General features: G+C 40.8%; 1 protein-coding gene across 1 annotated transcript; it reads right to left on the minus strand.

The window, feature by feature from the left end:
• Positions 1-5,836: 5,836 nt before the first annotated feature.
• On the minus strand, positions 5,837-24,173 carry LOC149159750 (uncharacterized). The gene is made up of 3 exons (XM_089436556.1): positions 22,682-24,173; positions 22,463-22,552; positions 5,837-6,279 (listed from the first exon to the last, which is right to left on the minus strand). The coding sequence occupies exon 1, from the start codon at positions 24,020-24,022 to the stop codon at positions 22,790-22,792; it is 1,233 nt and encodes a 410-aa protein (XP_089292682.1). The 5' UTR covers positions 24,023-24,173; the 3' UTR covers positions 5,837-6,279; positions 22,463-22,552; positions 22,682-22,789.
• Positions 24,174-24,930: the final 757 nt, after the last annotated feature.

Genomic DNA, 24,930 nt, shown 5'->3' on the forward strand with positions numbered 1-24,930 from the left:
GGCCTTCAAGGATGGATCGTAGCATCGATTATCAGAAAAAGGATTCCTCTGTTTATAACAGGCCGAGATTATATTGAAGTATCTATTGCAGGCCGAAACTCTTAAGAAAGTAGCTGATGTCTCAAACTCGTGAGATTAGATGGACGCTGCTCTCCCGAAACGCTTAATGAACAGACTCCTGGCGTGGCTCGACGCCAATTTAATTGCTTCTATGCAGAATCGTCTCGGGAAAGTTACAAGGGCCATGATCTCTTCTCCAGGCTTCAATGACGGTGTGAATGATTACTGCGCATGCTTTTGGATCAGGTGACATCTACCATACCAGAACTGAGAGCGGCCAATGACGCGAAGGCCTTTGTAGATTTGTATGTTACAGACACAGTTTAGCCAAAGAATTAAATGTTACAGGGGCTCGAGCTCTGAAACCTATTGTAATGTAGTGCTGTAAGCTGTTATTTGTCGTAAGCTGTTATCACAAATATGAGTGAATTCTAAGGTTCGTTCCAAGTATTTGGTTTGTTAATTTTTGTTGGTAGTTTCAAGTGTAGACAAATATCAGTTAGTGCATTGTATTATTTCAAAGCTTTTATGGTTAGGGCTTTCCCATATAATTTTGGTATCTATTTGTTTTTATTTTATTAAATCTGTGGATTTCTTTCTATTATTTTCTTAAACAAATAATTTTTGTTTTCAGGTTAAGGAGCTGGACAATATCGCTTTTTCCCTATTTCTGAGTATCTAAATCTCTCTATTAAAGGAAAAATGAGTTTGCAATCACCATATTCATTTTATTTAAAAAAATATGCATTTTATTTAAAAAAATTATCCTAGATATTAATATAGAGACACAATTTGTAATTCATAGTAGATATTAATATAGAGACACAATTTGTAATTTTTTATTTTTTTTTCCGAAAGTGGCAAAACCTATCAAACTCAGGTGTCAAACCAACAGTGAGGACAACCATCTCTGGCTGCTATCCGCGAATGTCGATTTGACTCATCACCGTTATCAAGGAAAACCACGCCACCTGTAATAACCCGCTGGTGGTCCGTAAGGGAGCAGGCTTTCACTCCTGCCAGATGCCTCTGGGTCTTGGGCCGTTAACCTGTTTCCTTACGTCCGAGGAAGACGAGCTCTTAGCCAAGCAGAAGCAGTGTTACGGCATACTCCAGGCCGACACAATTTGTAATTCATAGTAGATATTAATATAGAGACACTATTTGTAATTCATAATATAGAAGCATTAATATATTAATATAGATATTAATATACAAATATGTTTCTCATGCACTTTTAATTAACTACACTACTATATTTGGCGTTAAAAGACAATGTTGATAGGACATTGTTTCAACATTTACATGTGAAAATTAGTGTTTCCAACAAATCAACCTTTTCAATTATTATTTAAACATTGTCATCGTTTTTTAAACATTGATATATCAACATTCATGATAATCATTGATATCTCTCCATTTTGTTTGTTAGGCATGTTGATGGGTTTATGATATTAAGGTCTCTAAGAAACATTTTAAATGACATATCTAATGCCATTAAACCAATGTCTTAGGTTTGATTCCAAAGAAGGCATCAATATATTGGCATTTGTGAGTGTTTAGATATCTACATTTTTACTTTTGGATTGACAATTAGACATTGATATATTAACATTTAAGGGATGCATTTTATAGTTTAATCCCTAGCCCTCAATGCTTCATATTTATTATTTGAAAAACATTTATAGGGATGTGGAGTATATTTGTTAGCGATCTTGAGTTCAACCCTAATGTGATGATTTATCATCAATGTTGAATTATTATGGCCTTGATTTGACATTGTTTCCCAACTTGGACCCATTGCCATAAGTACCCCTCCTACAGACAATCAATATGGGTCATTCCAAAGGGAAATTTTGGAATTGTGAGATGAGAAATAAATAACAAAACACAAAGGAAAATAAATATAGATTACCTTTGGTGGTGAGAGAATTCTTCATTACATTTGTCTTTTATCTTTATTTTTAATAAAAATGAAATATTGAATACATTATAAACATCTATATGTTCATTTTAATTTTTTAATTAAGTGTATTGGTGAATAAATTAATATCTAATAATCAATAAACATATATCAAAACTTTATCTTAATATATAACAACATCATCAGCACAACAATGAGATTTTAAACATATATCAAAACTTTATCTTAATGTATAACAACATCATCAATGCATCAAACACAACGATGAAATTTCATTGTTGACATTTTTTCCACAACCATTATACTAGAGTCCATTCGTATATTCAAATATTCATAAATATATAATTATGAACCACCATTGCATATTGATGCTTATGACACAAAATTATTATTATAATAACAAGTTTAGACTATAAAAACAAAAATAAACCTATTCTGATCTTAGAGCTATATTGATCCAACTATAAGGTAATATGGAGTCAACTTTGCCACAACCTTTCGCTATAATAATTCTATTCAAGCTTCAAAATGTTTGGTTAAACATAAATGCTAGAATGCGTGAGGATGTTGTAAATGTGATGTGCCTTGATCTGTGTTTGTGCATTTGAAGTTAATGGGTTGTTAATGGTAGATGAACACAACAATTGTTATGGGCTAACCAAACACCCCAACAAATTAACAACAATAGATTCCTACACCTTCTTACATCTTGATTATTGAACCATGAATTTCAATCTTCCTCCATACTCTGCCCTTGCAAAATAACCGGTAATCCTAATTAGGTTGTACAAGCTGTCTAGATACATTTTGTAAACAAGCAATCAATCAGTTGATGGTTTATAGTCTCCTCCTTTGATTTTCACATAACACACCAACTAGGGCCCTCCAAATGTTTTTTTCCACATTATCCTAGTTTGGGACCTTATTTCCTAAAAGGAACTACATGAATAAACTTGATTTAGCAAGACATTTTAATTTCCAAAGATGTTTACACCACCGTGCTTGTTCTCCCTAAAGTTGCTCTGAAATTAGATGAAGGTTGCCCAATTTCAGAGTGTAATCTTCAAAGGGGGACATTTTATTTATATGCTCAAATGTTCAATACATCGTCATCTAAGCTTCAATATGCAAAAATAACATTGCCATTGTGTCTAGAACGCCCACAAACCCTTTTATAGGCTCTTTTTTAGCTCAAAAAGGTTGAAAAATGATCAAGATAGGCCTCTTTATTCAAAACTGCTTGTAAATTGCTTTGCAAAAATGTTTGGCTCTGCAAATTGGGCAACAAAATGGTGATATCCCAATTGGTAGGGGCACTGGTTAGTATCCCACAGGTCACAAATTAGATCCAACATTGTAGGTGTTTTTAGCACATTTAAATTAATATAAACATTTTTAATTAATGGTCAAAGCCCTCTCGAACTTTGCGCCCTTGGTTCCCGTGATACCACATGGCCTTGGACCATGGGCATGGGTGGTATGCCATGTGCGTAACCCCTTCTAATTCGTCGACAATCGTATGGCCACATATGGTTGTGGGTCACGTGTCATAGGCCATGCAACCTTTGCCCTTCCCGCCTTCGATCTTCAGCCATATGTTGTCCAAAATAATTGTGGGATGGGCTAGTCATCTAACCCACCAACTTGCGCACTACCCCCAACCTCTGAAACCAATCTCATTAAATAAAAGATGTCGCTCTTGTTTAGATAAGTCCTATGTTTGCTCTAATAGAAGAGTGGTGGAGTAATAGATTTGAGGTCGACAGTTTGAATCCTATGGAGGCTTATTAGTCGGTCAAACCAATTTTTGGCGCCAATCCCAAGGCCACGTGGCAGCCTCTCATTGGGCCATGTGGCACCCTCTGATTGGCCCATGTGATGGCCTGAGATTGGCCCATCTCATGAACTTTCCAACCAATACTAGTGCACCACCTGTCCTCACAAGATTGACCCATCTACCATCCGTACCATCCAATCAACCTGCGGACATCAACACCACGCCATCATACAATTTGCACGGTCAACCCAACAAGTTGAATTTTTAGTTGTTTGCCAAAAACTTTAGAACACGATAACTTCCTCTTACAACGTCAAATTAAGGCGATTCAAGCGTCATTGGATTTAGAACGACGAGATCTATGATTTGGCACTTGTTTTGGGAGATTTTGAGCACTTCCATTTTTAAGCATATTTTTTATCGACCCCTGAATCACTTCTCCCCACTAGAAGCTTTTGGACCACCAAAAGTATGTTTTACTCAACAAATAAGAGAGGGTAAATCTCCCTCACTTTCTCGATCTATATCCGCTTTGCTTTACTTAGATTGGTACCTTTGAGCCCCACACGAAGATACTCCACATAGCCTCTGCATTCAATTCTTATCCTCCTTTCAAGAATAGAGTCTTGCTACAACTCATTTCAATATTCAAGAGAAAAATCTTTTGTAGATGGAATCTAAACATTCTCTTCTTGATCATCAATCATAGCAAGCTCATACAATCTCAAGTTTTCCAAGATTTTGAAAGGACCACCTCTGATTGGCATAAGCTTTTTATCTTCACCTTGTAATCTTTCCTTGCTGATGTACAACCAAACTTGATCTCCCACTTGGAAATCATGATCAACTCAACGCTTATCATGTCTTGTTTTGTACTTGGCTTGGCTTTTCTCCAATTGTTCTTCTACCCTTTGATGCACTAACTTGATTTGTTCAATGAAATGCTTGCCTTTGTCCACCTCATTATGTCCCATAATATCTTTACCAAAGATGAAATCCAGAGGCTTTGGAAAATAACCCAAACAAACTTCAAATGGAGATACTTGTGTAGATGAATGTTTGACACAATTGTAGGTATGTTGTACGTAATGCAAATGCTCATCCTAAAGTTTAGGATGCTTACCGCAAGGAGATGCACCACTTTTTTGTTTACTACTTCTGTTTGGTCATCAGTTTGTGGATGAAATGTTGTTCTCTTCTTCAACTTTGTGTCTATAAGTTCCCATAAACTTGACAAACACTTCCCAATAAACCGATAATCTTGATCAGAAATAATCGAAGTAGGTAACCCAAAATGAACCCATACATTTTGGAAGAACATATTTGCGTTATGTTCAGTTGTAACATGTTTCTTATAAGGCATCAACACAGACATTTTGTTGAAACGAACCACTACAACATACAAATAATCATGAGCTTTCCTAGACATTGGTAGTCCCCTAAAAAAATCCGTAGAAATCCTTTCCCAAGGACGAGAAGGGATAGGAAGTGGAGTGTACAAACCCAATTTCCCATTGCTTGGCTTCCTAGTAGCACACATATAACATCCTTTTACATATCTTGATACAATTTCGTTCATGCGAGGCTAATAGCAATACCTCTGTAATTGAGCAACTGTTTTGCCTACACCAAAGTGACCAACAATAAGAGAAGTGTGGGCTTCCCTTATTACATTAACTCTTTCACCCAGTGGGACACATAAATTGTCAAGATGATCAAATATTATCATATTAATTTCATTATTACGGCATTGTTTAAATAAGATAATATGCAGACAAATAATGGAGACAATTCAACTGGCATAGAAGATATAGTAGGCTACTAGACACGCGTCAAAAGGGAAATAAGTGCAGTGCATAATCTAAGGACTTCTTGGGACTCTGGAAAGACAGCTTAAGCCCTACCATTACCTTAAAAGTTAAAAGTTAAAACATCGGCATTTCTTCATAAACACGAAGCCCTAGCATTAACACTCACTATGCTCAGCAAATACCATCCTAAGGAATGTACTCTTTCCTGCCAGAATCAAACTTTCATGCACCACAACCTATCAAACTGTGGAGGAAAATAATGAGTCAAATCAATAGAATATTTTTGTGTATTTTGAAAGAAATGCAGTTATCCAAAATCTGTTCCATGAAACTTGGATGGATAAAATTATGTTCGCCCTCCCATCCCTCTAACTACAGAAGGTGTAGACTAGGTATGCTTGCAACCTTTACATATCTCTTTACCAGACAGTTCTAAACAGGCAAACTTACAAAAACACCAAACAACATGTACTTTTCAGAACTCAAGCTTCCAACATACAGAGCCTAAAGCAGTGCCCCAAAATCTTAAGTTAGGCCCTGTCTCGAATGGGGTCCAGGGAAAACACCTGCCATGCTACTAAAACCATTATTTGAGATGACTGGAGTGCTTGCAGTATTCTCATCTGACCCACAACAAGAAAGATCAGTAACGCCATTCTTTCAGAATTATTTGGTTGAACATCTTCATGCTGTTTCAATATAATCACCTGCAAGAGCAATCAACGCATTAATTGTATAACAAAATTTCATTGGAAGCATCATCACCAGATAAAACAATCTGTATAACATTATCACTGACTGGAACATCTGTATAATGCCCTGATGAAGTAGAGTGTTTTTGATCCTGTAAATCTAAAAGACACACTGTGCATAACCTTGACTGGGAAGACAGATTGAGAACTTCGGGAGAATCTAGTAGGTCACAATGATCGTTATTTGCTGAACTAGGTACAATGCTGGTATTGAGGCCCAAGCTGTGATTTTCATCCTCTGAATCTAGGCAGTTGTTCATGCACACAGTATGCCCCACACAGGGCTTAGATTCCTGGACTTTGCAAGTCTTTTTACACATACTGTGGCTATGCAAAGGAGAATCATCACCACCACCACCATTGTTTAACAAGACTTCTTGGCAGACCTATATGCTTCCACGTACCTAAATGCAGAAGGTAAAAGTTATTCATGTTTGCATCCCTAGAGTTTATATAGCAGGTGCAGATCTAGAGGATCAATGTGAAAACACCTAACAGCATTGGTTGCAAAAGGTGCAAGCTTCCTAAAAATGAAACCAAAATCTATATGAACTCTTGACACAGGTCCTGTCTTCTTAAATCTCCAGACAATACATTTGTCACAGTACAAAAGTCTTTACTTGAAGTGAGAGGAATGGATGGGAAATGTTGATCAGACCTGGCAACGAAACATCCTCAACTTTGCTGTGAACATTATTTACAAGGGCTTCTTCATAATGCTTTGAAAAGCTTTGCCTCTGGGAATGTTTGACATATTGTTTCAACAGAAATTTCTTCTGTCAAACTTCCCCCATGAGTAAATCATAGGCCTATAACTCTCATCAGCCAAAGCCGTCGTTCATATGTAAAGCATGCATTAAGTGTTTTAGAAGACAGATTCAAAACTTCAATAGAAACTTCTGAATTGCATTGATTTATATTTTCCAGAATAGGTGCAATGCTGGAATTAATCTGCAATCATGAATCAATCCTCTGTATCCATGCAGATCATATAGCACAAATCACACATAACACTAGGCCTTGATCATTTAGTTGTGAAAGGCTTGGCCTGCTGGGATTCTCAAGGGGAACATGATCATCATCATCATAGAGTCCATCATTTTACAATTATTATGTGGTGCAAGAATGACTTCTTTGGTAACAGATGCAAATGGTCTAAAGCTGCTCTGCTCCAGGACTTAGCACAGCTATGGGAATTCTTCTTCATTCAACTATTCTATCATAACAGCAACCTTCAAAGCCAGTCATTCTTGTTACAGAATAAATGCTGCTGCTCGGGAAGACAATAAACTGTATTCTTAACAATATCTCTTCGTTAATTTTAGGGATGTTCTATGCTAAGAGCAATTTATTTCAATTTTCACAGTTAGCTCTATATGTTTTCCAGATTAGCAATCACATCAGCATTAAACTGCAGATAGAACATAAACATAAATCGCAGAAAACAAGCCAAGACAAGAGGACACAAGATGTGGTGCCAGCCAGGGACAAACCCCTAATTGGGGAAACTCTTGATCAATTCTACTTTTATGTTCTTCAAAGTTCAGCAGAGAGAGAGAGAATACATTTACAACAGAAGTCAACACTTTGACTTATCTAGATATGAGCATAGATCATCTCCTATCATGATGATACATGAGATCAGTTGAAGACATTCTGCTTCAACTGATTCTCCAAGGTGACGGCTTCACCTAACATAGTGTTGCAGCTTGTACTCATGTTTCACCCGTCACTGTGCTGCACCTAGTCACTGAGCTGCTCCCATCTGCTCCCATCATCATGCTGCCCTTTACTAACATGCCCATAATGCTGCATCTTTCATCATCATGATCTAAGACTGTTCATCCTTATATTTCTCATTATGTTGAGACTGTAACCATCATAAACATTATTGCTTACGATCCTTGTCATTGTGACTGCATATTAATATGCTGAGCAAGTGAAGAGTACTGATATTCAGTCACAAATCCGAATATTGTGCTATTCAAGTATGAGAATCACTGTCATTATGGAAACTCATTCCATCAACATGGTTCTGCAGAGATAGTATGCCGAGAGTGTAGATCCATTTGTTGCAACCCCAACCAATGTAGTTCATTATGTTGAGGCTGTTATAGGGATACCATCTTTAGGATCAATGTTGCGCCTACATGCCCTTGACAGAGATTCCCTTGACTGCGGCTATATACATTGATTGCAGCTACTGCAACTTCTCCCTGCGGCCTCATTAACCCTTACTGCGGCCACATGCAGCTCTTCCTTATCACTGTGGCTACCCTCTCCTTGACCGCGACTTCCTTAGTCATGATTGCGGCTTCATATACCTTGACTACGGCTCTTCTATCCCTATGGCTTCGTCATTCCTCACTGTGGCTACTGCGGCTATGCGAGTTTTGTCATACCTGTATAGCGTATACATGTATCCAAAATTCACGTGGAATTTCAGAGAGGAATGCGAAGTTTTGTATCTTCTTTGACTGCGTGAATATGTCTCCTTTGACTGCGTGAATATGTCTCCTTTGACTGCGTGAATAGCTGTCTCCCTTGACTGTGTTTAGATTTCCTCATAAGCCTGCGGCTTACTGCTGCTAGGGCATCATCTACTTAGCCCAGCATACTCTTAATGTCTCTCCATCACCAAAAACCCAAAGACGTGGAGAGGAGGAGATCACATGAAGAGTGTATGTCCCAAATGACTTCAAGTCCTCTCCTATTTATACTAAAACGTAGATGATGAATAGACATGACTATTGGGCTTTTGAGCCTACTCAAGTTGCTGGCCGACTTGACAATTTGTCTTATAACACAAATAAATTCATAACTCCATGAATACTTGACAGAATCAGATGATCTTTAGATCAATCCTACACCTCTCGATGAGAGGGATCCAATAAAAATATCAGCTGCCATAAATAAGATGACCCACATGGAGTTTGGCCCTAGTTGCCAATTTTAACACTCCCTCTCAACTAGGGAGAACTCCATCTGCTGATCCATATGTCCAACTGTACTATCTTTGTCATCAGTGCCCTGCACTGCTCTACTCAGCTCAGCTCTGCTCTACTCAGCTCAGCTTTTCTCTATCAGCTCAACTCTGCTCATCTCAGCTCAGCTTTGCTCATCTCAGCTCAGCTCTGCTCAACTCAGTTCATCTCAGCTCAGCTTTGCTCAGCTCAGCTTAGCTCTGCTCAACTCTGCTCAGCTTAGCTCTACTCAACTCTGCTCAGCTTTGCTCAACTCAACTCTGCCGAACCATGAAAAAGAAGAATTGATCGAGAATGTCTCATACCATTCTCCACTGACCCGAAGTCAGTCTCAGAGTGTGTACCACTGGTCCCAGACCAGTCCTCTACTGACCCGAAGTCAGTTTTAGAGTATGTACCACTCCCATTAGTCCTAGACCAGTATCATTGATCCCAGATCAATGAAGGTCATCCTAGCATACCATTCTCCACTAACCCGAAGTCAATTTCAGAGTATGTACCACTGGTCTCAGACCAGTCCTCTACTGACCCAAAGTCAGTTTCAGAGTATGTACCACTCTCACTGGTCCCAAACCAGTATCATTGATCCCAGAACAATGAAGGTCATCCTAGCATAGGGAGTACGGTAGATACAACGATGCATAAATCGATACTACTATGGTCCCTATCCTCATTTCCCTGCTCATTGATCATATGAGAGGTACTTCCCATGAGTCCTAGACTGCATGGGTAGGATGCCTCGACAGGAGAACTAATCATCCTATCCACAGGAGAATGAATCATCATGTCCAGTGGATGCCACGAAGAACTAATCATCCTGGTCTACAGGAGAATGAATCATCTTGTTCCACAATCGCCACGGAGAACGAATCATCCTGGCCCACAGGAGAACTAATCATCCTGTTCCACAATCGTCGCGAGGCACGAATCATCCTAGCCCATAGAAGAACTAGTCATCCTGTTCCACAGTTGCCACGAAGAACGAATCATCGTGGCCCCCAGGAGAACTAATCATCTTGTTCAACGCGCACCACCAGGGGAGGGTGAGTCGCCCTGTGGTCGTATGTTGCTCCAATAAGTACCCCAAGCTCCTCAGAGCTCCTAGAGCTCAATGCATGAAAAATTCAGGACCCTTATAAGAAGGTCTCTCAACGATTCCAAGTCATTCAAGAAAGTCACAGATTTGACCTTTCCCCGAGGCTTTGTCAAAATGTTTGCGATCTGTACATCAGTCTCAATGCGATGGAGCCTCCTTGCTCATCAACTAACCATATCCCAGATAAGGTAGTATCTGATGTCTATCTGCTGGAGCAACCATCGAATACGGGATTCCTCAATAATCGAATCCAACCTCTGGTTGTCACAGAGAATCACAGTGGTATTCATCATGTGTACAATCAGCTCACTTAAGAGCTTCTGCAACCATGCAGCTTCACACGAGATCATACTCGTAGCTATGTATTCGATCTCGGCGATGCTTATAACAACCAACTTCTGCTTCTTGTTTATCCATGATAACGAAGCAGAATCCAAAGAGAACTAACACTAAGAAGTGCTCTAGTGATCCTCCACACTGCCTGCCCACTCAGTGTTCGAATAATCATGCAGTTTCATATTTCCAACAGTGTATCTCAATCCATGAGAGATTGTGCCCTGAAGATATCTCAGAAGATTCTTGGCACCAATCCAGTGAGGCTCAACCAAATATGAGCTCAACATGCTAACTGCAAAACATATGTCCGAACGGAAGTTTACCAAGAACATCAATGCGAACGAGTTTATGAAACTCAGAGGCATTTCCCAAATCTGGTCCGACATCACTACCATATAACTTCTGAAAGTTAAGATCCTCGAAGTAGTCACAGGCTTGCAGTTTATCATTCCACATCCAAAATCCAACTCCCTCTCACTTCTACAAATGAGAGGGTCTACACCTGTCAAAAATAGGTCGTCCTCATAAGGTGTCGGTATGAGAGGTCTATCATCCACAACCTTCAAACAATGGTTTGGATCGGCTTCACTGTTAGTGAATCTCAGCTTCATCAGACAACTATCAATCCTCTCATATTAGGTCCGAGGTGTTTTACTTCAAGCCATAGTGGGCTTTCTTCTATCTACATATATGAGATTCCCGATCATGAATCTCAAACTCCTTGGGTTGTTCCAAACCTATGGACCTGCTACATAAGGGGAATGATCCCCTTGTAAAATTTTCCTTCAGTACATCTCAGACATGTACCTTCATGCTCTTCTTGAATTCAGGCATCCCTGTCACCATCTGACTTACAGACCTTCGGTGCTATGTGTCAATGGACATGGTCCCCAGTGGACTTCTTGCAACTTGATACAACCCTGAAGTCAAGAACATCTTTGAAAATTCTATTTTCAAACGCATACCTTTCCATCGATGAGTGCCACCCTGAAACCTTTGACTTCCATTGCTGAAATGGACACTAGATTCTTCTTGCGATCAAGTACATAAAAGAGATTCTGTAAATGAATTGAGTTACCCTTATTCAATTGAGGGATCACATTCCCTACACCCCTTCCGGGATAGGTGGCATCGACTCCAAGTATAATCCCACGATTGTTTCCATCTCTACCAAATTAGAGAGTGCATCCATCTATCCGATGAAGTGCCTTGAAGCACTACAATCAATAAGCCAGATTCCCAAAGAATTTGAAGAAGAGGGCCAATACAAGATCTTATCAGAAACAACATTTGATTCTTCATACCTGGGGTTCCTTGCTTTCTCTGAAGAGTCGGTCATGTCCTTGATGACCTGCATTACCTATCATTCCTCTAATCATTGAAGATGTCCCTGGAATGATTGTTATCATCATCAAGTGATGCGTCCTTGCCAGTTGAACACTCCTATGCATAATGGCCGAACTTACTTAACCAAGGCATCTGCCTTTCCTTCCACCCTTAGATACGGACTTCCCAATGAAGTGATCTTTAGGTAGGCAATCAGAAACTTCCGTTGCACCATTCTGATAATATTCTCTGCTTTGACTTTAGCCTCAGTGAATTTGAAGAGGGATGAGGAATCCACTAATCCTTTTGTCCTTTCCCAACTGTCTTCGGTGATTGCTCTTTCACTCTTGCTTGGGCATTGTCTTCACCTCAGCTCTGATACCATGTTAATTTTAGGTATGCTCTATGCTAAAAGCAATTTATTTGACTTTTCACAGTTAGCTCCATATCTTTTCCAGATTAGCAATCACATCAGCATTAAAGTAAACTGCAGATAGAACATAAACATAAATCGCAGAAGACAAGCCAAGACAAGAGGACACAAGATGTGGCGCCAGCCAGGGACAAACCCCTATGTGGGGAAACCCTTGATCAATTCTTCTTTTATGTTCTTCAAAGTTCAACAGAGAGAGAGATAGTACATTTACAACAGAAGTCAACACTTTGACTTATCTAGATATGAGCATAGATCATCTCCTATCATGATGATACATGAGATCAATTGAAGACATTCTACTTCAACTGATTCTCCAAGGTGACGGCTTCACCTAACATAGTGTTGCAACTTGTACTCATGTTACACCTGTCACTGTGCTACACCTAGTCATTGAGTTGCTCCCATTTGCTCCCATCATCATGATGCCCTTTACTAACATGCCCATCATGCTGCATTTTTCATCATCATGATCTGAGACTGTTCATCCTTATCTTTCTCATTATGTTGAGACTGTAACCATCATAAACATTACTGCTTATGATCCTTGTCATTGTGACTGCATATTAATATGCTGAGCAAGTGAACGGTACTGATATTCAGTCACAGATCCAAATACTGTGCTATTCAGGTACGAGAATCATTGTCATTATGGAAACTCATTCCATCAACATGGTTCTGCAAAGATAGTATGCCGAGAGTGTAGATCCATTTCCTACAACCCTAACCAATGTAGTTCATTATGTCGAGGTTGTTACAGGGATACCATCTTTAGGATCAATGTTGCGGCTACATGCCCTTGATAGAGATTCCCTTGACTGCGGCTATACATTGATTGCAACTACTGCAGCTCCTTCCTACGGCCTCATTAACCCTTACTGCGGCCATCTACAGCTCTTCCTTATCACTGCGGCTACCCTCTCCTTGACGACGGCTTCCTTAGTCTTGATTACGGCTTCACATACCTTGACTGCGGCTCTTCTATCCCTACAGCTTCATATACCTTGACTGGAGCTCTTCTATCCCTGCGGCTTCGTCATTCCTCACTGCAGCTACTGCGGCTATGCGAGTTTTGTCATACCTGTATAGCGTATACATGTATCCAAAATTCACGTGTAATTTCAGAGAGGAATGCAAAGTTCTATATCTTCTTTGACTACGTGAACATCTCCTTTGACTGCGTGAACAGGGGTCTCCATTGACTGCATTTAGATTTCCTCATAAGCCTGTGGCTTACTGTGGCTAGGGCATCACCTACTGCAGCTAGGGCATCATCTACTTAGCCCAGTGTACTCTTAGTGTCTCTCTCCTTCACCAAAAACCCAAAGACGTGGAGAGGAGGAGATCACATAAAGAGTGTATGTCCCAAATGACTTCAAGTCCTCTCTTATTTATACTAAAACGTAGATGATGAATAGACATGACTATTGGGCTTCTGAGCCTACACAAGTTGCTGGCCGACTTGACAAATTGTCTTATAACACAAATAAATTCATAACTCCATGAATACTTGACGGAATCGGATGACTTTTAGATCAATCCTACACCTCTCGATGAAAGGGATCCAATAAAAATATCCGCTACCATAAATAAGATGACCCACATGGGGTTTGGCCCTACTTGGCAATTTTAACAAAATTTACTTCAATTTTCCATATTAGCTCAATATCAATTCCAGATTAGCAATCACATTTAGCATAATAGTAAAATGCAGATAGAACATAAACATAAATCGCAGAAGACAAGCCAAGACAAGAGGACACAAGATGTGGCGCCAGCCAGGGACAAACCCCAATGTGGGGAAACCCTTGATCAATTCTTCTTACATGTTCTTCAATAGTTCAACAGAGAGAGAGATAGTACATATACATCAGAAGTCAACCTTTTGACTTATCTAAATAAGAGCAGAGGTCTTCTCTAAGAAGATAGCATATGAGGTAGCTGATTTGAGCTGAGTTGAAGGCATACTGCTTCCACTGATCCAAGGTGACTCCATCATCACGCTGCACCTCACTGTGCTGCACCCAATCATCATGTTGGACCTCATTACCATGCTGCATACATCATACTGTTGCACCTCCTTGTACTGCATCATCACGCTGTACCTTATCATCATGTTGCACCTCCCTGTGCTACATCATCAAGTTGTACCTTATCATCATGTTGCACCTACCTGTGCTGCATCATCATGTTGTACCTCACCATGCCCATCATGTTGCATCTCATTTCAGCATTCGTTATCACTATGCTGCACACATCATGCTACACTACACTTCATCACTATGCCCATCATTATGCAACAGCATTCAACATCATGCTGCATCTTATAGCAATGTTGTCACATCTTATCATGCACTAAATTAGTTCATTGTTAGGGGATTCTCTTTTTGCTGCATTGGATGGCATTCTAACAACAGATTGGGCAGCCTTCATCATGGATTGGTTAGGGCATCAAGACAGTCCTACCAACCCTCACACATCAGTAGCAACATCAAACTGATCCATGCTGCTCCAACCCTATTTGTATATGACTGTTTGTGTCTGTCTGGTTAGGGCACACTGTTGTAGCCTTAAACATATCCCACAGTCAACAAACCAACCCCACAAGGATTGCGGCCAGTCTTGGAAGGCTTCCTCCCATGCCACGCTGCCTTCTTAGGGCACTATCCATCCTTGACAACCCTCACACAGTCCGTAATTGTGTGTTATGGCATGCGGCCTAGCACAACAACCTTCCTGTAGCTTCTGCCTCCACAAAATGTGACCAAACAATCTCAGAACAATAACGTACTGCCCTACTAAGACTCGGCCTAGTAGCCTGCTCTCTCAGCCCTTGAAACAGCAAGATTCCAACCCTCAAATAGTCTGCACTTGCCTCATCTTCGGCCTTCTATAGTAGACTTTGGACCCTTGCTTCCATGTTGTCCAAGACCGCTCTCTTCCTGTGGCTAGGCTGTCTCAATTTCAGTGCTATCCCTTTGAGAACGTTGCAAACTTGGATCAACTACGTCTACGTCTAGGGCTGGGGCAGACCCTTTTTGGACAGCGTATATATAGCTCCTTCCTTGACAGTGAAGAGGGTTCTCTTTTCATGACAGCGTTGTAGATAGGGAATCATTAGGCCAGCAGTTAGGGCTTCTCCATGCCAGCGTTAAGCTTCTCTATGGCAGCGTAGAGCTAGGGCATCTTCTTCTTAAGGCAGTATATACTCTTAGGATCTCTCCTCCCAACAAAACCCAAAGACAAGTGGAGAGGAAGAGATCACAAGAAGAGTGTGTCCGAATGACTAGCAAGCCACCTCTTTTTATACTAAACGTTGAGCACATGTGGGGGCAAATTGGTTGCTGGCCAACCTTGATGAATTGTCCCATAACACAAATAAATTCATATCTTCATGAATACTTGTCTGAATCGGATGATCTTTAGATCAATCCTACACCTCTCGACGAGAGGAATCCAAGAAAAATGTCAGCTACCATGAATAAGAAGACCCACATGGAGTTTGGTCCCAGTTGCCAATTTTAACACTCCCTCTCAACTAGGGAGAACTCCATCTACTAATCCATCTGCCAGACTATACTATCTCTACCATCAATGCCCTACACTACTTTTCTCTGCTCTGCTGAACTATGAAAAAGGAGTAATCGAGAATGTATCATACCATCCTCTACTGAACCAAAGTCAGTCCCATATAAAAGAGAGTGTCTCATACCAGTCTTACTGATCCGAAATCAGTTTCAAATAAAGAGTGTATCATACCACTCTTACTGATCAGAAATCAATTCCAAAAGAGAGCAAGTTATATCACTCTTACTGACCCAAAGTCAGTTTCATTAATCCCAAATCAATATCATCCTAGCATAGGGAGTACGGTAGTAACACAATGCGTCCAACGGTACTCCTATGGTCCCTATCCTCATTTCCCTGCTCATTTGCCAGATGAGGTACTTCCCATGAGTCCCAAACTGCATGGGTAGGATGTCTCGGCAAGCGAAGGATGAACCACTCATCCTGCCTACATGTTTCCAAGGGTATCCCAGGGGAAGGTTGAACCACTCACCCTATACACAACAAATCACTAGGGGAAGGCTAAACCACTCACCCTATGATTGTGTCTCGACAGGAGAAGGATAAACCACTCATCCTGCCAACATAGAAGACCACTAGGGGAAGGTTGAACCACTCACCCTATGGTTGCTCATCGCTCCACGATGTATCCCTAATCCCCCTTAAGCTCCTAGAGCTCAATGTCCATATCATACAGGACCCTTAGGAGAGAGTCTCTCCACAACTCCTAGTCGTTCTCGGAAAGTCACAAATTTGACCTTTCCCAGGGGCTTCGACAGAATGCCAGCGACATACACATCAGTGCCAATGCGATGGAACCTTCTTGGTCATCGATGTACCATATCCCAAATAAAGTGGTACCTGATGTCTATATGTTGGGAGCGATCATAGAACATGGGATTCCTCAACATTGAATCCCCTTTTGGTTGTCACAGAAGATCACGATGGTATCCATCATGTGTTCAAACAACTCACTAAAGAGCTTCCACAACCAGACAACTTCATAGGAGGTCGTACTCTCAGTTATGTATTCGGCCTCAGTGGTGCTCAAAACAACCGTCTTTTGCTTCCTGCTCATCTAGGATATCGAAGTAGAACCCAAAGAGAACCAACGCTCATAAGTGCTCTTGCGATCCTCCACACTGCCTGCCTAGTCAGCATCAGAATAATCATGCAGCTTCACATTTTCGGCAGTGTATCTCAATCCATGAGAGATTGTGCCCCGAAGATATCTCAAAAGATTCTTGGCACCAACCCAGTGAGGCTCAACCATATATGAGCTCAACATGCTAACTGCAAAACATATATCCGGACGGGAGTTCACCAAAAACATCAATGGTAGAATGAGTTTATGAAACTTAGAGGCATTTCCCAAATCAAGTCCAGCACCACTACCAAATAACTTCAAAAAGTTAAGCTCCATCGAGGTAGTCACGGGTTTGCAGTTTACCATTCCAAATCCGAAATCCAACTCCCTCTTACTTTTGCAAATGAGGCATGAGGGGGTTTGCACCTGTCTGAAAGAGGTCGTCCTCATAAGGTTCCAGTATGAGAGGTCTATCATCCACCATCTTCAAGCAATGGTTTGGATCGGCTTCACTCCTAGTGAATCTCAGCTTCATCAGACAGCTATCAATCGTCTCATATCAAGCTCGTGGTGTTTTCTCTAAAACATAGAGAGCTTTCTTTCACCAACATACTTGGGATTCCCAATCATGAATCTCAAACCCCTCAATTTGTTCCAAATTTGTGGACTTACTACATGAGGGGAATGGTCCCCTTGTAAGTTTTCCTTCGATACATCTCAGAAATGTACCTCCATGCTCTTCTTGAATTCAGGCATTCCTATCACCATCTGACTCACATCGGGTAGGACCCGATATTAAGCAGACCTTCGCTGCTATAGAAGAGAAGTGTCAACTGACATGGTCCCCAATGGACTTCTTGCACCTTGATACAAATTGCCAACCCTGAACTCAAGAATAAAAGCATCTTTGAAAAATTCTTTTCAAACACATACCTTTCCATCGATGAATGCCACCTTGAAACCTTTGACTTCCATTGCTAAAATGGACACTAGGTTCTACATAAAGAACTTCTTGTAAATGAATTGTGTTACCCTCATTCAATTGAGGGGTAACATTCCCTACACCCTTTCCGGGATAGGTGGCAATGACTCCAAGTATAATCCCCACGATTTGTTTCCATCTCTACCAAATTAGAGAGAGCTTCCTTCTATCCGATGAAGCGCCTTGAAGCACTATTATCAATAAGCCAGATTCCCAAAGAGTCTGGAAGAGAAGTAGTGGAGAGGGCCAATATAAGATAATACTTCTTTAGCTTATCGAAAACAACATTTGATTCTTCATACCTGGAGTTCCTTGCTTTCTTTGAAGAGTCGACCATTTCCTTGATGCCTTGCATTACTTGCCATTCCTCCGATCATTGAAGATGTCCCAGGAATGATTGTTATCATCATCAAGAGATATGTCCCTACCATTCAGACACTCCTTCACATAATGGTCGAACTTATTGCAAGCAAGGCATCTGCCTTTCCTTCCACCCTTAGATCCAGACTTCCCATTGAAGTGATATTTAGATAGGCCATCATATGCTTCCGTTGCACCACTCGGATAATATTCTCTGCTTCGACTTCATCCTTGGCGAATTTGAAGAGGGATGAGGAACCCATTGAGCCTTTTTGTCCTTTCCAACTGTCTTCGGCGATTGCTCTTTCAGTTTTGCTTGGGCTTTGTCTTCACCTCAGCTCTGATACCATGTTAATTTTAGGTATGTTCTATGCTGATAGCAAATTTACTTCAATTTTCCATATTAGCTCAATATCAATTCCAGATTAGCTATCACATTTAGCATGATAGTAAAATGCAAATAGAACATAAACATAAATCACAGGAAACAAGCCAAGACAAGAGGACACAAAACGTAGCACCAGCCAGGGACAAACTCCAATGTGGGGAAACCCTTGATCAATTCTTCTTATATGTTCTTCAATAGTTCAGCACAGAGAGAGATGGTACATATACATCAGAAGTCAACCTTTTGACTTATCTAAATAAGAGCAGAGATCTTCTCTAAGAAGATAGCATATGAGGTAGCTGATTTGAGTTGAGTTGAAAGCATACTGCTTCCACTGATCCAAGGTGACTACATCACCATGCTGCACCTCACTGTGTTGCACCCGATCATCACGCTGGACCTCATTACCATGTTGCACACATCATACTGCTGCACCTTATCATCATGTTGCACCTCCCTGTGCTGCATCATCATGTTGTACCTTATCATCATGCTGCACCTCCCTGTACTGCATCATCAAGCTGTACCTTATCATCATGCTGCACCTCCCTGTGCTGCATCATCATGCTGTACCTCACTATGCCCATCATGCTGCATCTCATTTCAGCATTCATTATCATTGTGCTGCACTTCATTACACTTGTGCTGCACACATCATGCTACACTACACTTCATCACTATGCCCATCATTATGCAGCAGCATTCAACATCATGCTGCATCTTATAGCAATGTTGTCACTTCTTATCATGCACTACAGTAGTTCACTGTTAGGGGATTCTCTTTTTGCTGCATTGGACGGCATTCTAACAGCAGATTGGGCAACCTTCATCATGGACTGGTTAAGGCATCAAGACAGTCCTACCAACCCTCACACATCAGCAGCAACATCAAACTGATCCATGCTGCTCCAACCCTGTTTGTATATGACTGTTTGTGACTATCTCGTTAGGGCACACTGTTGCAGCCTTAAACAAATCCCACAGTAAACAAACCAACCCCATAAGGACTGCAGCCCATCTTGGAAGGCTTCCTCCCATGCCACGCTGCCTTCTTAGGGCACTGTCCATCCTTGACAGCCCTCACGCAGTCCCTAACTGTGTGCTATGGCCTGCAGCCTAGCACAACAGCCTTCCTGTAGCTTCTGCCTCCATAAAATGTGACCAAACAATCTCAGAACAATAGCATACTGCCCTACTAAGACTCGGCCTAGTAGCCTGCTCTCTCAGCCCTTGAAACAGCAAAATTCCAGCCCTCAAACAGTCTGCACTTGCCTCAGCTTCAGCCTCCTATAGCAGACTTCGGACCCTTGCTTCCATGTTGTCCAAGACGGCAATGGCTAACGAACCTGCCATAGGGCATTAAATGCCCGCTTAGCTGCATACTCCTTAAGCCGATAACACACCGCCGTTATTTTTTATTTGCGCGGTGACTAGATAAATAAAAAATAACGGCGGTGTGTTATCGGCTTAAGGAGTATGCAGCTAAGCGGGCATTTAATGCCCTATGGCAGGCTCGTTAGCCATTGCCGTCCAAGACCCCTCTCTTCCTGCGGCTAGGCTGTCTCAATTTCAGTGCTATCCCTTTGAGAACGTTGCACACTTGGATCAACTACATCTAGTGCTAGGGCAGACCCTTTTTGGGCAGCGAATATATAGCTCCTTCCTTGACAGTGAAGAGGGTTCTCTTTTCATGACAGCATTGTAGTTAGGGCATCATTAGGCCAGCTGTTAGGTCTTCTCCATGCCAGCGTTAAGCTTCTCTATGGCAGCGTAGAGCTAGGGCATCTTCTTCTTGAGGCAGCGTATACTCTTGGGATCTCTCCTCCCACCAAAACCCAAAGACAAGTGGAGAGGAAGTGATCACAAGAAGAGTGTGTCCAAATGACTAGCAAGCCACCGCTTTTTATACTAAAACGTTGAGCATATGTGGGGGCAATTTGGTTGCTAGCCAACCTTGACGAATTGTCCCATAACACAAATAAATTCATATCTTCATAAATACTTGTCGGAATCGGATGATCTTTAGATCAATCCTACACCTCTCGACAAGAGGAATCCAAGAAAAATATCAGCTGCCATGAATAAAATGACCCACATGGAGTTTGGCCCTAATTTCAAATTTTAACACTCTTCCTATAAGAGGTGGCATATATGCCTTTGAACTTCCAAATGCAAGACCCTTACCAGGAGCAACTATGTTTAAATGGTTTCGGATTTGTTGCATCCTTTCAGGGGATAATGACTACAGAGGAAAGTAGGGGTATGAACAGGGTAACCTGAGTAACTTTTGCACTTCAGAATTTTAGATTATAATATTGAAAAACCACTAGTTATATAGAGAATTGCTCGAAAAGACTGAAATGATGAGCTAAATGAAATTAAGTCATACTTCCGTGGGATGTGCTAAAGCGTATGATAAGACATGTTGAAACTGAAAGGCAATATTACAACAGAAAAAGTCACGAAGTTGGAAGATCTAGCCACAGTAACACAAACACATAAAACTCAGAGAACCAAGAAAATGTTGAAACATTTGTGCATCAAATTTCTAGATCGAGTATTTTTATAAATGCCTTCATTGGACTTCGTGTGGTGAACCTGTTCTTTAGTTACTTGGATCAACTCACCCAAGTTCACGAGATGATATAGTCATATATGAATGGGGAAGTAGTATTCAATATAAAAATAGTAAAACAACACAACTTCAAATACTTGCGAAGATATCAGTGTCCAGATATACGTCCTAGGCTCCTCTCTACTAGCTTCTTAATCAGCTTGTCCATATTATGTTTTGGGATTTAAGTTTTTAATTGCGTAAAGTGTTTAGAGTGGTTCCAGTGTTTGGCTGAAAATATGACCCATCATCACGTAAGAGTAGAGAAGCCCTGCATCTCGTTTGTAACATGCTTCATCATTTTTCCGTCGTGATAGGCAATAGCTTCACCCAAAACATTGGAACCACTCTGCAGTTAAGAAACAAAGCACAATATGGACAATTTAAATAACTGCGAAAACTTAAATCAATAAATGTTTTTTCCGCTACAATGTTTTTCAGCAAGCTTCTGGCATGCATCATCTAAAAACAAGTCGAAATATAAAGCTGATTGTCTAGACTCCTATAGTACAGAAGAGAATGGACCTAACAGTAACCTTTAAAGAGCTCCTCATGCCATTCAATAAGCTCACCAACTTTAACTTTTAAGCAGACTAACCATGTTGCCAAATTCTCAAAACATGGTGGCAGCTTAGTCTCAAATGGTCTATGAATAATAGTTTCAATTTTTTTAAATTGCAACAACCCCATACACAAGAAGAAATAGGCTCCAATATCAATGGAAAAGGCATCGTTGTTGGTGGAACCAGTGCCTTGATCAGCTAGGGAGATTTGTGTTTTGGGCTTGTATGATCATAGCCAAGAATGAACGAAGTTTAAAATTCTATTCAGTGTATGAACTAAGCTTGGGAATAAATATTTTTGTAAAATTATAAAAGCACAAGGAGGAAAATACATTTTTAACTGAATAGTTTGCTGAATCAAAAAGGCATGGTATGGTAAAACAAATAGGAGAAGCAACATACCACCTAACTGGATCTCCATTCCATTTCTCAACACCTGAGGTATGTCACGGCAAACAAACTCTCTTGCTCAAACTGCACCCCAGAAGCAAACTGTTACATTTTGCGTGCTTAAAAGAATGATTTCAGCTTTAGAAACTCCGACATTAGAAGGACATTGATTAAATTTCCCTCGTCTTTTCTTTATCCTAAATGCTTATTCAAAAGGACAAAGAATCTCACCTCTCTTATGTTTGTCCACTTTCGCTCCACAATGAGGTCCTCTGTATGCACGTAAACATCTTTCTGTAACACAATATTGATTCCAATTCTGGTATGATTTCACCTAACTTAAGACTGATTATGCTCGGCTGGCTTCCTAGCTTTGTTCAGTCGGGCCATTAGTCTATTGTAGACACGGAGGTCATGAATAAAATCTTTATCCAACATCTCATCAACAACCTTAACACCCTCTTCTACCCTCCCTTCCTTGCAAAAGCCATCGAAAATTATATCATATGTTACAGCATCTGAATCCAACCCTTTCCTGATCGCCAAAAGACGAATACTTTCAGCCTCGACCGCTCTCCCCTCATTACACATCCCTTCCAAAACTGAATTGTAAGTTACAGTATCCGGAAGGATGTCATGATCCAACATTTTGCTCATCAAACCAGCTGCTTCTTCCCAATTGCTTTCTCTCCCCAACCCATCCAAAAGTGTCGTGCATGAGACAACGTTTGGCACATACCCCTTATCCCACATTCCATTAACAAGCTCCATCGCACTCCCTACCTCCCCCGCTCTGCAGAGTGCCGCAACAAGATTGAAGTAATCCAGCCCAGGTGGCACGGCTCCTCGGCCAGCAAAATCCATCAGCATCCCAACAGCAGTTGCTGCCTTCCCTTGGGCAATCAGCCTCTCAAACAGAATTTCATACGTTGCAATAGACGGCATACAACCAGCAGCGAGCATCTCATAGCTCAGCTCAACGCCCTCCTCCACCTTTTTCTGCCCACACAATCCCCTTATCAAAGTATTATAACTCACAACATTCGCCCTACATCCCCTGGATTTCATTTCCCTCAAAATCCCAAAGGCAGATCCCACATCCCCAGCCCTGCAGAGCCCGTTGATGAGTATATTAAATGTATATACATCGGGAAAAACCCTGATCCTAAGCATCCTGTCATAAAAGCCCTTTGCAGGCTCAATTCTCCCCGTTTTCACCATGGCACTCAACAAAATATTGCAGGCAACCACAGGAGGCTTTCCATCAATAAACTTACACATTTTCTCGAAGACCACCATGGCCTCGTTAACCCTGGAAACCCTACAATACGAATTAATGACAGCAATGTAAATAGCCTCCAGGCGGGGGCAGGAGAAAATACCTTCGGAGCAGGGACAAGGAGACGCAGCAATGTCGTCAAGGACTTTCTGCATTTCTGGGAATTGATCCCGCGACGCGAGGCTTCTGATGATCCATTCGTAGGTGTTGTGGTCGTGCCTGAAGCCTTCTTTGTTGGTGGCCCAGTAGAAGACCTGGAGATCGAAATGAGCGAGATGAGGGTTGAAGTGCATCTTCTTTAGGACTCTCAGCAGGTCGAGTGAAGTAGGGCTTCAGATGGGATCGCAGGAATAGGAGAAGAGAGTTCTGGGGTTTGGAGAGGGGTGTCAATGAGGGGCGAGAAGGCCTGATTGAACTGCATTGGGGTGCAGGGAATGAGGAGGAAAATTTACAGAACGAAGGAAAGTATTTGCAGGAATAGGTTACGACTCTGCTCGTTATCATAGTCAGCGTGTTCAGACTTTATTTTAAATTATGTGATCTGAAATCCAATCTCTGTTTTCGATATTTCATAGTAGTATTTGCATCAAATTGAAAATTGCAGGGTCAATTTGCAAATTGAAGGCGGTTGATTGGTAAACATTATGATTTTACTTGGCCGCCAGCGTATACACTGATAAGAAAAATTCTCTTATTATGAATGATGCCGAATCATTCTGGTTCCGTGTTTTCCCAAGCTATCTGCAAATGCAAAATTTCCATCCGGATTCTGATTGGCCACTTAACACTCGGAATCTGATTCGCAACACTTCAAATTACTGGGGCAATAGCCTATAGCAGTCCACTGTTTAATGGGATATATATTTTGGAACTGTTGCTGAGTTCAATAAGCATAAGCATTTTTTGCTCAACCGATGGTTGTTTCTTCCTTTTTTCAAGTTGGGGCAATAGCCTAAAGCAGTCCACTGTTGAATGGGATATATATTTTGGAACTGTCGCTGAGTTCAAGAAAAGCATAAGCATTGTTTGCTCAACCGATGGTTGCTTCTTCTGTTTTTCAAGTTTTGAGTTGGGTTTTGTTTTTTAATTAATTTATGGTAAAAAGTAGGATTATAGTTATGGATAGTTATTAATTTAAAAGTGATAATAAAATCAAAATAATTTGAAAATAATTTTATATTTAGATAAATAACTTATATTT

Source organism: Pinus tabuliformis, chromosome 5_2 (genome assembly GCF_031772625.1).
Source record: "Pinus tabuliformis cultivar Carrire ecotype Pingquan chromosome 5_2, CPIR1, whole genome shotgun sequence".
In the NCBI taxonomy this organism is placed as follows: Eukaryota; Viridiplantae; Streptophyta; class Pinopsida; order Pinales; family Pinaceae; genus Pinus; species Pinus tabuliformis.